At 40.4% G+C, this 15,377-nt stretch overlaps 1 protein-coding gene across 4 annotated transcripts in view; it reads right to left on the bottom strand.

The window, feature by feature from the left end:
• Positions 1–2,505: 2,505 nt before the first annotated feature.
• Positions 2,506–15,377, bottom strand: part of LRRC4C (leucine rich repeat containing 4C) — an 861,418-nt gene continuing 848,546 nt past the window's right edge. For all 4 annotated transcript variants that reach the window (XM_084631105.1, XM_084631107.1, XM_084631104.1 and 1 more), the window contains one exon: positions 2,506–5,118. In XM_084631105.1, coding sequence (XP_084487231.1) covers positions 3,163–5,076 — 1,914 coding nt within the window. In that variant the 5' untranslated portion in view covers positions 5,077–5,118 and the 3' untranslated portion in view covers positions 2,506–3,162. The remainder of the gene's footprint in view (positions 5,119–15,377) is intronic.

The raw sequence follows: 15,377 nt of genomic DNA on the forward strand, positions 1-15,377 counted from the left end.
CCATGTGCAGTTATTCTGGGTTGGAAAGGCAATGACAGTGCCATAGCTTGGTAGAAGAGAAGTAGGGAAAAACAAGAGGAATCCTCAGGGGTCTAACAAGGATGCAGAGGCCCCCCATGGGTGTCAACATTGGTGTGGTTTCATATGGATCAGTAGAGCTGGCTGATTTTTTTTTTCACAAAAAATAATTTTACAGAACCAAAAAATGTTCAGTAACAAAATAATGATCAAAACCTGTATTTGAAAACTTCCTCTCCCCACCCCCTGACCCCCAATTTTGGTTACAGTTATTTTTTGAAAAACCAAAAAAATTCTCTCAGGACATTTTGATAAAAAACAACCAACCAACCAAACAAAAACAACCCCCTCTCCCCGCTCCAAAATCCTGTGAAAAATAAGTGCCATTTTTTTGGTCAGCTGTAATTAACCATGGTTAGAGAGAATCCCCTACCATGTAACTAAGAACAACTTATTTATTCAGATCAAGAGTATTTAAAATACTGATTTACTGTTGCTTGTTGATGTTTATTTTTTTGCATTTCATTTGACAAGTAAAATTAGACCAGTTAGTTTCACTTCGTGCTTCCTATGCATGATCAAAATGTTGCACCTTAATCTAGGTGACAGTGTCTGTTAATCTTGGGGGGACACTTTCCATAGCGTCAGATGTACTCTGTTAGTCTCCTTTCCATTTGAGGAACATCTCCCAACAATATGCAAACATCAGAAGTTGAAATTGCAGGGCTCTTTTAAATTAATGCACATTACCGCCAGACTTTTTGTAACATCTTTTCTATACAAGTAAGCTTCAGAGATATCCCATAGCTACTTTAAACTTAAATAAACTCTGTGTGTGGGAGCCATCTAAGCCTTTCCAACCCCTTTCTTCATTAATGTACATAAACCACCATCCTCTCCTCTTCTCCTCCCCCAAGATAATGCCAATAGGGGTCTTTTCCTTAACCCTATAATGAGCAGCTAAGCATATCCACTTGTGGGGTGTAGGGGAGTATTTTGTAATTTTCTATGCATTTTAATTTATTTATTTATTTAAAATCTTTGATTGTGCAATAGGGTCAAGCTATAGCTCAATTAACATTTTATGCTTTAAAAAAATTGTGCTCAGCAGCACTTTAATCAAAAAAGTGGACATCATTTTTGTAATGGAAAGCTCCCCAACAGCCAATCTGCTGTTTCCAGATGACCAAGGTACAAGAAACAAAAATTTAACACACCTCCGGTGCTACTGGATGGAGCAGACACCTTAGGCAAAATGCACCTCCTGGACAGACTAGATACTCTGTTCTACATAGGTTCTTCTAGCACTCTCATCACCAGACTATCTGAACACCTTACCTTGAACAAAGTGCATCTGCAAGGTTTCTGGATAGACTATGCCACAACGTTCATATGGAATTCAACAGGAACACTACTGAAATGGAGCAGTGCATTTCAAGTGAAGGACTAGCAAGCAAAGTAGCCATAAAACAACCTTCTTCCCAGTATTTCAGTATGTCTAATCCAGATCTTTCTTCATCCCCTATTAAAATTCCCTTAGAATATATATTATTTTTCATGTAATTCATTGAAGGATAATGTCTCCAAATATTTTTCTGAGATTATTATAGGACTTTGGGTTTCCCTCTGCAATATACTTATACTTCCTGCACATTGTGATTCAGTGTCACCTCTCTCCAGTTTCTTCTTTAGATTAGACTTTCAGCTGTAATATTCACTTACAACTTTTAGGATTATACATGCTACTTTAGAGCATTTATCCTTTCAGTCATGGCATCACATACATGTAAAGGGGACCAAAAGAAGGTGCAGTTTACAGCAACTTGGACTCATCTGTGAATTTGGCCAAAAGGGTGTGTTAGATTGATTTTCTTCTGGGTTAATCCACTTCTTTCAAAGCACCTTGATTTCATTTTGCAACGATCAGGAATATGGACTCAGAGATGTATCTTGGGTATCTAAATACATTTCATATTTACACCTAGGAGAACTTCCAAAGCAATCAAAATGTCTGGCTTTGAAGATTAAAATCAATATTATTAATTTTGACACCCCCCTATGTACAAGTAACATTTCTTTAAAATAAGAACAAAACTTCCACCATTGTCTAGTCAGCCCTTTTGTACCTGAACACTGTCTAGACATCTTCCAGAGACTGCGGAATACTTCTTTGAATACAATGGAGATAATTGAAAGTTCCCTTACACTGAGTCATCATAATTTTGCATTAAAAGTCAGGTATTTTTATTATCTAGTACACTGTTATATATATATATATCCTAAAATAAAAACAACGCTATTCTTCAGTAATGATCCAAAATACAGCAGTAATACTCTTAAACTGTTGTGTTTTAGACCATCACAGCAGAATACTGTAAAATTTCTAACAAACTTTTAATTTTTTTAAAGCCACACTGAAAATAAGCTGTATCCGAGTACAGAAAAAAACCAACAATATTTTATTTATAATCTTATTTTAGTGTTTGAACTACAAATTCTGGTTCTAGAATTGTTTAAAAGATCATGGGTTTTGTAGATGTTCACAAGTAAATTATTTTCTTAGATTTTTGTTTCTTCTTCCACAGAATGGTCCTCTTGGTAAATACAGAACAGGTCATTACATGAAAAATTTAAAAAAAGGCTTTGCTTTTTTGTTGTTGTTGTTGCTTGTTCCTTGGTTCTCACTTACAAATCTACTGCTAATGCTCCATTCCCTGTAGAACCGTTTCAAGAAGGGTATGAGAAAAGAAAAAATAAAACAGAAAAAAGAGACAAAATCGACTGAATCTCACCACTAGAGTTCACCATAAAAATTCCCAAAGTATGACAGAATTCTTACAAAATTTCCTAGACCAGTTCTTTTAGGGAATCAAGATCTCCTATGAAAAATATGGCAAATGGGGTTGGGGCAGGTAGGGGAGGGAGAAAGGAGGAAGTGGGGTAAATAAGTGCAGCAAAAAGAGGTTTTGAGGAATACACATAATTTTGTCTGCTTTAGATCACAATAGAATTTTTAATAAATAAATTTCTTTTTTTTGTAAAGACACTTTTTTTTGAAACAGTAGATTTAGCCCAGTCATTTGTGTCATTTGTTTTATAAACCGTCCTTTTTGTATTTCCCCTCCCCCCAATTTTGTAAATATTTTAGATCTGAGTCTCTTGTACATTGTCTTTTGAGTTCATTCGGATCAATAACGGTTCATGCACTGAACTGTGTATTGAATTTATTGTGTTAACTGTTGTTGTGTGGTTGAAAGGAGACTTATAAGAGTTATAATGATTTAGGTGCTCATGCTCTATGGCTGGCATGGACAAGTGACTCTCTATGGGTGTATCACCAGTAAGTTCATCATCCACGTTAATGATCTCTACAGTCCGTGTTGGAGCATGGTGGTTCTGTCGGTGATGCTGTTTCCTCATTTTGTAGAAAATTACCAGCATCACAGCGGCCATGAGAGTGATAGCCACAAAACAACCAATTATGATTTTGGTAGTCTTCATAACCTCGTCTATTCCTGGGATCCCATTGCTTGCATCTGTGACTGGGATGGTAAATGTTTTTTCTGTTGACCTTGTGCTCTGTGGAGTAAGAGAAGTTGTCACATTGGTGGTCTCCCAGTCAATAACTGGCGTGGGCCCAATCTGCTCTGTGGTCCGGGCCTCATCCTGAGAAGGTTCCATAGTCTCTACGGTAACAGTTGAAAAGTATGTGTAACCATTGTCCAGTGCAGTCACGTTCAGTGTGGCAGAAGCTGTGGTATTCCCAATAGAGTTACTCACCATGCAGGTATACAAGCCCGTGTCTTGCACGGTCACCTTTGTAAAATTTAATGTGCCATCACTGAGCACAGCAATCCGAACTCTGTATGCCCCATGTGTCATAACCGATCCATTTGGAGTAATCCAAGATACAGAGGTCAGGGAGGTCGATGCTCGGCATTTCAGTTCTGCAGCCATGCCTTCTGTGACGTTGAGGTCTGCTGGTGGCTCCACTATCACCGGAGCATAACACGTGAAATAATTCAGGTCCAGCTCACCGATGTACCTTCCTTTCAAATTGGGAGGTGTGTTGCAGCGAGCACAGCATGCAGTGTTGGAGGGTGCTTTGTCCTTAATCCACCAGCTGAGCCAAAGAATGTCACAGTTGCAGTTCCAAGGATTGTGGTGCAGGTGGATCCTTTCTAGGTGGAGTGGTGTGAAGAGATCATGAGGCAGTAGTGTTAGGTTGTTGTGCGCCAGGTTGATTTCCACCAGTGACTGAAGGTTATCGAAGGCATTCCTTTCAATCACTTGAATCTGGGACTGTATCATCCACAATTTTTGAAGATGCATTAACCCTTGAAAGGACCCCGGCCTGATGGCTGTCAGATGGTTCCCAGAAAGATCTAACTCATCCAGTTTTACGAGTGGTGTGAGGTTAGGGATCTCTCGAAGGTTGCACATAGCAAGGTTCAAATACCTCAAATTGGAAAGACCTTCAAAAGCACCTTCTGAGATGTATGAAAGCCTTTTTAGTTCCCCCAAATCCAGCCTACGTAGGGAAGGGATTCTGTTAAAAGCATAAGAAGGGATGCTCTCAATAGGGTTGTTTCTCAACCAAAGCTCCTTCAGTTTTGACAGGTATACAAAAGCCCCATTAGGGATGGTGGTAAGACGATTGTCAAAAAGTTCCAGAGTGTTGAGATTGGCCAGACCATTGAAGGCCCCTATTTCAATAGTTCTAATGTGATTCCTACTCAGCTGCAAGATTTCCAGGTGTCTCAAATGTTTGAAACTATTCACCTTAATTATTTGGATCTGGTTCTCATGGAGATTCAATAACCGTGTGTTGGTGGAGATGCCGTCTGGGACTTCTCTCAGATTCTTCCGCACACAGATCACTTTGCTGAACTGGTTGCTGCAGGAGCAGACAGAAGGGCAAGTTTGAGCCCTGACTAGACCAGCCACCACAAGAAGTTGAAGAGCCAGTAGCACCACAAGCAGGGGGTCAAATAGGGCCCTGTTAAACCTAGGACCTATCATTATCTGCTGTGGATGTAAGGTCATCTTGTTCAACATTCATAATTTATTTGGTGTTGGTCCTTCTGGAGTTTGAATTGTCTGAAAGAAAGAAAGGAAGAGGGGAAAAATAACATTAAATTAACTCTAAATATTAAAAGTTACAGTGTTATAGATCAATATATCTCCACACTTTTCAGTGACACTCTACCTATACTATTAGGCACAGATTTTAATGTTTGAAACTCTGAAGGCTCTAACTTGCAATGGAGCTTGGGCCATTCCAGAAACTAGACTCTCAGTCCATACTTCATTTTAGGTTGTAATGTGCAAAACTGGATGACAGATAGCCAGTACCAGCACAACAGTGCTTAGCAGAAAGACTCATCCTTAAGGTACAGAAGGGAAACCCAGAGTATCAGTGACAAGAACCTGAAAAGGCAGTATAGGTAATAATGGTTAGGATAGGAACCCCCAAATTATGCATAGTTTTAAACTTGCTGTGCACATTCTAAATAAAAGAACCATTACAAAGAAACACTGGCAGGTGCAAGCGAAAGTCCCAACTCCCAGTTTTACAATTGGAACTGCATATGTGAACCCTTACACCACTGCAAATGTGACTACAAGACTGGGGTCTTATTGCAAGCAAAGTTTTTACTACTGGATGTAGAAGGTCACAAAAATGCTAGTAAAACATTTTGCTTATTTCAGGAAAGTGGAAAAAAAAAACCCAGCTTTATGAGAACTGCTGAGCATCAACTCTCCCCCACCATGAAACAGGATCATTCAATTTCATGATATTTTCTCCTCTATTCTCTGGTTTACCAGCAGAGAAACACTCATTAGTAAACGTGTGCTGAGCACAGAAATAAAGAATAGCTGTTCAAACTAAAAAAAGAAAAAAATCTCGGTAGCTGCAGGGTTGGTAATTTCACTGTTACCTCCAAAAAAATATTCCTTCAGATCTTAGTATAACGGGGGAGAAGACCTTTACACTCTGCAAATGATCATCACCATTCAAAGTATTTCAGTGCTGATTCATTTGTGGTAGTTCTTAAAGCCCCCAGTCCCAGGTACATTTTCAATCTGCTACTATCTGCAAGGTCCCTCCACTGTAGAGATTAATGAAATTTCCTATAAATCAGCCACAAGTGAAGCCTCATAAATTACAGCAAGCTCAAAGCACATTTACAACCCTGAGCACCCTGATGCATAATACATGCATTCAGCAGAACAAAAAACTATCAGCTAAAGGTTTTTACTTTAAACCTCAAATTGTTTCATTTTGTAATAAAAAGCCATCTCAGTTAAAAAAATATGTTGTACATCAGAGCAGTCCATTTAAAGAAAGACAATTTTTATAATCATATGTTCTGACAATATATATTTATGAATTTAATTATGCATGCTTGGTAGTAATTTGCAACAACATCTCAGAATTACCAAGGGCTTTCTTTTGCACTCTTAAAACTTGACTATCATAGTCCAATGGTTAAAGCACAGGACTGGGAATCAGGAGATCTGGGCTGTATCTATCTGCTTTATCTAGTCTATTTTTGCTATTTATAGACACCAATCACTGTAGTATCTATTGATTAAACTAACACCAGTGTGTTTTGCAACCTCACATAAGTCACTTGTTTCTCTTTTTCCATGTCCCATTCACTCTCTCTGTCTTAATTTCTTCAACTTTAAAACAAAGCTCTATATTAGCAACCTCAGAGAGAAGTGCTAAGGTTTAATTAACCAGGACCTGATTCTGATCTTTCCTACACTGTGGTAAAAAAAGGAGTGACTCTGATGAAATCAATAGATTACACTAGTGTAAAACTGGTATGACACCAGAATCAGGCCATTATTGTTTATAAGATGAATTGATATTGTTGGATAAATTTTGCCATTGAATTGCACGTTATAATTATTTTTTGGAAACACTGGGCAAGATTTTATTAAGTTTTTATTGTTTATGTTTTTAGTATTGTGGCTTTTTTTTTAATTGTCTTATCCCAAAACATCTTGGCTTCAGTAATTAATCACATCAGCAATCAATAAAACAAAGAAACATTTTTTTTTCTCAATTGCTTTGGTGCAATTCCATGGACTTCAATGTAGCTGAGAAGAGAACTTGGCCAACTATATTTAACATCAGAGCTCTCAAGGGTCATTATGGATCTGGCATGACATGCAGTCAGGAGCTCCATCATGCATCCACAAAAGCTGTAGGGATAGCTCTGCGGTTACTCTTCGTTCCGTCCCCATCAAAGGCCTACTGTGCAGCAGCTGATCTGCAGGCTGCCAAATGCCTTTTTGTCACTGTTTTTGCTACTCGGGCTCTCTCTCCTCAGTCTTGGGCAGCTTGCAAGAGCAGGGAGGCAGTGACAGTACTACAAGAGGGAGCAGCAAGAGCAAGACAAGGCTGGGGGAGAATACTGGCACTGCCAAGCTTTTTAAATATAGCTAATGTAACGTTAATATTTAAGAAGGGCTCTAGAGGTGATCCTGGCAATTACAGACCGGTAAGTCTAACATCAGTACTGGGCAAATTAGTTGAAACAATAGTAAAGAATAAAATTGTCAGACACATAAAAGAACAAATTGTTGGGCAAAAGTCAACATGGTTTCTGTAAAGGGAGATCATGTCTTACTAATCTATTAGAGTTCTTTGAAGGGATCAACAAACATGTGGACAAGGGGGATCCAGTGGACATAGTGTATTCGTGATGTTCCCCAAGGGTCAGTCCTAGGACCAATCCTATTCAACTTATTCATAAATGCTCTGGAGAAAGGGGTAAACATTGAGGTGGCAAAGTTTGCAGATAATACTAAACTGCTCAAGATAGTTAAGACCAAAGAAGACTGTGAACAACTTCAAAAAGATATCACAAAACTAAGTGATTGGGCAACAAAATGGTAAATGAAATTTAATGTGGATAAATGTAAAGTGATGCACGTTAGAAAAAATAACCCCAACTATACATACAATATGATGGGGGCTAATTTAGCTACAACTAATCAGGAAAGAGATTGTGGATAGTTCTCTGAAGACGTCCACGCAGTGTGCAGCAGCAGTCAAAAAAGCGAACAGGATGTTAGGAATCATTAAAAAGGGGATAGAGAATAAGATGGAGAATATCTTATTGCCCTGATATATATCCATGGTACACCCACATCTTGAATGCTGCATACAGATGTGGTCCCCTCATCTCAAAAAAGATATACTGGCATTAGAAAAGGTTCAGAGAAGGGCAGCTAAAATGATTAGGGGTTTGGAATGGGTCCCATATGAGGAGACATTAAAGAGGCTAGGACTTTTCAGCTTGGAAAAGAGGAGACTAAGGGGGGGTATGATAGAGGTATATAAAATCATGAGTGAAGAAAGTGAGTAAGGAGAAGTTATTTACTTGTTCCCATCAGATAAGAACTAGGGGCCACCAAATGAAATTAATGGGTAGCAGGTTTAAAACAAATAAAAGACGTTCTTCTTCACTCAGCGCACAGTCAGCCTGTGGAACTCCTTGCCTGAGGAGTTTGTGAAGGCTAGACTATAACAGGGTTTAAAAGAGAACTGGATAAATTCATGAAGGTTAAGTCCATTAATGGCTATGAGCCAGGATTGGTAAGGAATGGTGTCCCTAGCCTCTGTTTGTTAGAGGGTGGAGATGGATGACAGGAAAGAGATCACTTGATCATTACCTGTTAGGTTCACTCCCTCTGGGGCACCTGGCATTGGCCACTGTTGGTAGACAGGATACTGAGCTGGATGGACCTTTAATCTGCCCCAGTATGGCCATTCTTATGTTCTTATCCCCACTTTCATATACTCTGCCACTAATTCCCACGCACCCAACTGCCATAGGCATCTTAAATCATGAACCCAGCTGCCCTAGACAAGACCTTCAAGATACAAAAGGCATTTTCCACCAATTCCACCAAATGCTCCCCTAGTCAGCTGTGCCAAGAACACTTTTCCCTTCCTCACCAAAAACCCTGCTCCATGTTCTCCTTTTCACCAAGGCCAGCGGCAAGATCGCCTCCAGCTCCCTCTTCTATCATCCATATAAACATGGTCTGTATGCATGCTTACGGGCTCTCCCATCATCTATTTCAAGTGAATATGGAAGGATAGCCACTGCTCAGGAACTAAGGAATTGGCGACTCTGATTCATAAGAAACCTCACATGTGGAGCTGCCAAGAACTGCTCAAAGTTTCATTGAATGCAAACCTGCTCAAGGCAGTGTCCAGGCTTGCAGCCATCTTTACCTTTCCCCCTTGGGTCCTGTTGCAAACATATATCATCCACACCCAAGCACCAGGCTCATGTTCTCTGAAAGCACCGTCAGCAATTGCTCTGCACCCTTCAAATATGTACACAATTGCATCACAACCTATATAGTTTGCCCAACTAATTGAGTGCTTTAAATATAATTTTTCAAAGCCAGATACTTTTTGAAAACTGTCCATAATGAAAGGACAAAGAGGAAGAAAGATGTGCAGTTGTTTTAACACATATCAGGGGTATTTGTTCATTTTGTCTCTTTCTCTCTCTGAATATCTCTGGATCCTATTCCGGGTTTTGTTAGCATGCGAGTGTTAAAGATCTATAAACAAGCATCTTATTTCAGGGGCGAAGGGATCTTAGCTATTGTAGCTACTGTTTGATTTTATTTTTGGACGTGTTTATATAACTCAATATTTTTTCTCTTTCACATACGTGAGGTGAAATTCATTTAATCAGCAGAAGGTCATTAATCAGGCATTGTGCTGCTGAAGTACAGGGGTGGGACGGTTGGGAAGGTCAAATCCAGTCTCCCCAAACTGGGGTCTGATGCCACAGAACAGCCCCTGTGGCCAATAAGGGAGAGGAAGGGATAGCTGTAGTCATGCCAACACACTTGTGTGTTTTATAACAGCCACGGTTATCTGCAATCTCCTCTGGTCTGCTGCCTTTGCATCAACTATGTGCTAGCACAAATATTACCCCTCCAGTGCACTTGGGTTACAAATGGCCCTCCCTGTTTTGCTGGTGACTCCTTCACCTCAGGACTTAAGCAGCGTGGAAGTTTTTGTGCAGGTCCGGCTCAATTTCACCTTAATAAGAAACTGAAAAATATATGGCACTATAAAAAATGTGGAAAATTCATTTAAAGAATTAAAAAATATTGTGGTGATAATTTTAACAGGGTTCACATAAAGACCCAACTGCAAATTTGTATTTTAGCAATTCGCTATTCAGTATCTCCCTCACTTGTGCTAGAGACATATAAAGGTTTGACTTTATAAATCCAGACAGGAACAGCATTCGTGGACAGTCAACCAGTTTCTCCAGTTCTTCTTGATGCCCCTTTAAACCCTAAGTTTTCTGTAAAAAGAAAAGCAGTTCTTATGGCACCTTAGAGACTAACCAATTTATTTGAGCATAAGCTTTCGTGAGCTACAGCTCACTTCATCGGATGCATACTGTGGAAAGTATAGAAGATCTTTTATACACACAAAGCATGAAAAAAATGGGTGTTTACCACTACAAAAGGTTTTCTCCCCTCCCCCCCCCCCCCACTCTCCTGCTGGTAATAGCTTATCTAAAGTGATCACTCTCCTTACAATGTGTATGATGATCAAGTTGGGCCATTTCCAGCACAAATCCAGGGTTTAACAAGAACGTCGGGGGGGGGGTAGGAAAAAACAAGGGGAAATAGGTTACCTTGCATAATGACTTAACCACTCCCAGTCTCTATTCAAGCCTAAGTTAATTGTATCCAATTTGCAAATGAATTCCAATTCAACAGTCTCTCGCTGGAGTCTGGATTTGAAGTTTTTTTGTTGTAATATCGCAACTTTCATGTCTGTAATCGCGTGACCAGAGAGATTGAAGTGTTCTCCGACTGGTTTATGAATGTTATAATTCTTGACATCTGATTTGTGTCCATTTATTCTTTTACGTAGAGACTGTCCAGTTTGACCAATGTACATGGCAGAGGGGCATTGCTGGCACATGTTGGTAGATGTGCAGGTGAACGAGCCTCTGATAGTGTGGCTGATGTTATTAGGCCCTGTGATGGTGTTCCCTGAATAGATATGTGGGCACAGTTGGCAACAGGCTTTGTTGCAAGGATAGGTTCCTGGGTTAGTGGTTCTGTTGTGTGGTATGTGGTTGCTGGTGAGTATTCGCTTCAGGTTGGGGGGCTGTCTGTAGGCAAGGACTGGCCTGTCTCCCAAGATTTGTGAGAGTGTTGGGTCATCCTTCAGGATAGGTTGTAGATCCTTAATAATGCGTTGGAGGTGGTTTAGCTGGGGGCTGAAAGTGATGGCTAGTGGCGTTCTGTTATTTTCTTTGTTAGGCCTGTCCTGTAGTAGGTGACTTCTGGGAACTCTTCTGGCTCTATCAATCTGTTTCTTCACTTCCGCAGGTGGGTATTGTAGTTGTAAGAATGCTTGATAGAGATCTTGTAGGTGTTTGTCTCTGTCTGAGGGGTTGGAGCAAATGTGGTTGTATCACAGAGCTTGGCTGTAGACGATGGATCGTGTGGTGTGGTCAGGGTGAAAGCTGGAGGCATGTAGGTATGCCATCATGTGTCAGCAATGCCCCTCTGCCATGTACATTGGTCAAACTGGACAGTCTCTACGTAGAAGAATAAATGGACACAAATCAGATGTCAAGAATTATAACATTCATAAACCAGTCGGAGAACACTTCAATCTCTCTGGTCACACGATTACAGACATGAAAGTTGCGATATTAAGACAAAAAAACTTCAAAACCAGATTCCAGCGAGAGACTGTTGAATTGGAATTCATTTGCAAATTGGATACAATTTGGATACAATAGAAAACCTGGATTTGTGCTAGAAATGGCCCAACTTGATTATCATACACGTTGTAAGGAGAGTGATCACTTTAGATAAGCTATTACCAGCAGGAGAGTGGGGGGGGGAGAGAAAACCTTTTGTAGTGGTAAATACCCATTTTTTCATGCTTTGTGTGTATAAAAGATCTTCTATACTTTCCACAGTATGCATCCAATGAAGTGAGCTGTAGCTTACGAAAGCTTATGCTCAAATAAATTGGTTAGTCTCTAAGGTGCCACAAGTACTCCTTTTCTTTTTGCAAATACAGACTAACACGGCTGTTACTCTGAAACCTAAGTTTTCTGTGTCTCTTTCCTAGTGACAGAGGTACAAACTCTATGGTCAATTCAATAACACTGCTGCCCTCTGCTGTATATATTTAAAACTCCATTAAAATGCTGAGAATTTTCTTGTTACACAGTTAACCCCCACAGCAGTCAGGAAATTGTTGAATTAAGTTTGCATGCATAACTTCAGTGCTGTCCCTTGAGTATATGACTTGTGATACTGCTCTAATTATAGAATCACATGCTACATGTTAAATAATGCATTATAATGCCATAATATTTATTCTGCAGTCTTAGATACACACATACCTTGTAAAATTTTGTTTCATTCATGACTGTTTAAATTATTTTCATTGCCAATTATTCTGAAGAACTTTACTGAAATAGACTCTTCTCCCTGAGGAATTGATGTCAATAATTCAGTCAGGTCCTGTGCACTTTACGTTTTCTTTTGAGGCACCAGCACAGCCTTCTCTAGTTGCAAAATGGAGGATGGAGCAATTAAAGATGAAGCTAATGTACCTGTGCAGAAATGTACAGCATCGCTTTCCTTAGGTGCAACTCATGGGATGAAGCAGTTACAGTAATTGCAAAGCTAATCTACCTGCACACACATGCAGAACACAGTATCTCAAATGCAATATACTCTGAGTAAGTTTCTCAGACCTGAAGAAGAGCTCTCTGAAAGCTTGTCTTTCTCACCAATAGTAGTTGGTCCAATAAAATATATTACCTCACCCACCCTGTCTCTCTAATAAAAGGCAGTTAACTATAATAGTAATTTAACCATAAATTTAGGTGGCTTCTATAAGATGCCAAAGTTTCACTGTTACTCAGTGATGTATAATTAGGCCCCAATCCTGGGCTGCACTTTTATTTCTTTGTACAACTCTCCCAGTATACCGTGACCATGAATCTAGCAAATCAGAGCCTTGAAGGATCCTCATTCTCAGTGGAGTGGGGGAAGGAACCTCAAGTGGTATAGGGGAACTCCTACCCCACTCCTTGTCCTGGCTGCGTCAAAGGTCTGCTTCCAGCCATACATTTGACACTAGCAGCCAGCACGAGTGGGGTAGGAGTTCCCCTATACCCCACTCAAGGTCCCTTCCCCCATTCCTCTGAGGATGAAGGAAGCAAGGGGGTATAGTTGAGATTTCCCCAACACTGGTGATTCCTAGCTGCCAGGTGGGGGCATTAGCAGCTAGTGCAGGCTGCTCTCATATGAGTCTAGGGACAGGCCTTGTGAAAAGCATGGGCATGCCCAGTGCACATTTATGTCCCAACCTCCTCAGATGTGCTGAGCACTCCTCAAGCTCAGCTGTTGTCAAGTTTCTAGGTCTTAATCTGTAGTAATTGTTTAATACAATTTACTGTGTACTTCTTGCCCACTTTGGTGGATGCCATGCACCTGGCACACAAAAAAGCAGCACATGAAAATGTGAGTTGCTACTCACATGCAGGCTGTAGAGAAACTGTATATCCTGTGTTATCTGTGTGTTAGCATGAGATCAAGTCATTAAGGTATGTCTCCAAAGGCAGTATCCCTCCCTGAACGCCATGCAAGTTCACTTTTGACATGAAGTTAACCAAACATGCATGCATCAGGGAAAGGCCCCTTCAGTGCAATTTTCACATCATGTATCCATGTACACCGCAGCCTTCTTGAAGAACTTAGCAAGAAAAAACATTCCAAAGGTATCAGCATTTATTAAACTCTGCACATTCTGGGGCATTCTGAGGATGACCTCTGTGGCTACAAATTCAGTGGCAGATTTTCAAAGGTGCAAAGAGGAGTTAGGGGCCAACTCTCATTGATTTTCCATGGGAAATAGGCACTTTGTTACCCTTTGCGCTTTTGAAAATCTATCCATCAAAAGGTATCAAATATATTCAGAATTCCTTTAACCAGAAGACCTTAAAAACAAGGACTGTAAATAGCATGGGGTTACATTTAAGCAGAGCCCTGAGTTAGCCCTGAGTTAAGGGAAAAGTGGAAGTATTCAGCCTCAGGTGGATCTCAGAGAAGAGATTATGTTTCAGGAACCACAGACATTTCCTGAGTGACACAGCATGCAAGGGACGTGCACACAATATACCATCTCTTGATAGTACAGCCTGTTTTCACCAAGCAGCACTAACCAGCACATGTGGGAGAGGGGCCATGGTGCTATCTTTGGGATGATTTATGTTCTCTGTGAGCCCTGGAGGATGCAGTCCCCATATGTCCCACACAACCCCTTCTCCCTCATAATAGAAATCAGGGGATCCCACATTACTTTTGTGGTTTACGTATCGCTTCTCATTTTCCCAGGAGTAAATCCAGCATTGGAGTCATCTAAAAGGAATCTAAATCTTGCATGCTTCAGATCACAGTTCTTTGGTATCTCTGTCATGCAGGGGACAGGAATGGCGTAAGAGAGAAGCAAGTATGGAGATCCACTGCTATGCTGCATGACACCACGGCCTCTCATGGAGTACAGGAACTACAGCAAATACTCCAGTTCCACAAATCCCTTCCTCTCCCTACCCTATCTCCAGCACTCAGCCCAGCCACTTGTGGTAGGATACTCCCCTAAAAGATCTAAATTCAGTTGGCAAGCTGATCCCTACTGAATCTCCACTGAATCCTCTAGGGATGAATTTGGTTTGATTTCTCTTTCTCCTCATGTTTCTCAGTTTATTTCACAGTAAATAGGTTTATTTCATTGTCTTTTCCAACAGGGTTTCTTGTTTTCTCCCTTATATCTTCCTAATTTCTCATGCAGTTTCCCCTCAATTAAATCAAATGATGCCCATGTACATATTCTTCCAAGTGGGGCAGTCAGTACATGCATGTTCTGATAGCAGTATCAGGTTACGACACTGGAAAGCTTTTTACGCTAGTGAACTCTGACATGTGTCTGTGGTAGGAAGAGAGCCTGAGACATGAGCCCTTGTATCAGAGGCCTGGTATGAGGTCTGAGGCCTGGGCTAAAGTAGTCAAAACCTTGCTGATATAAAGCAAAGTTAAGTAGTGAGCAAGAGGCAGATCCTGCTCACAGAATTTGGCAAGGATCGAGTTGATATTTCAAAAACACATATTCCTAAGAGGTGCTAGGCACAAAATACTCATGGAAACATATTCCAGAAGGGTGGTATCAGAAGACCCCGATAAATACATTCCCCAAAGATAACAGGAACATGATAACCCATTTTAAGGATAGGTCAGGATGACAGCACGATGAACAG

This window comes from Lepidochelys olivacea, assembly GCF_965140295.1.
Source record: "Lepidochelys olivacea isolate rLepOli2 genome assembly, chromosome: 6".
Classification (NCBI taxonomy): domain Eukaryota; kingdom Metazoa; phylum Chordata; order Testudines; family Cheloniidae; genus Lepidochelys; species Lepidochelys olivacea.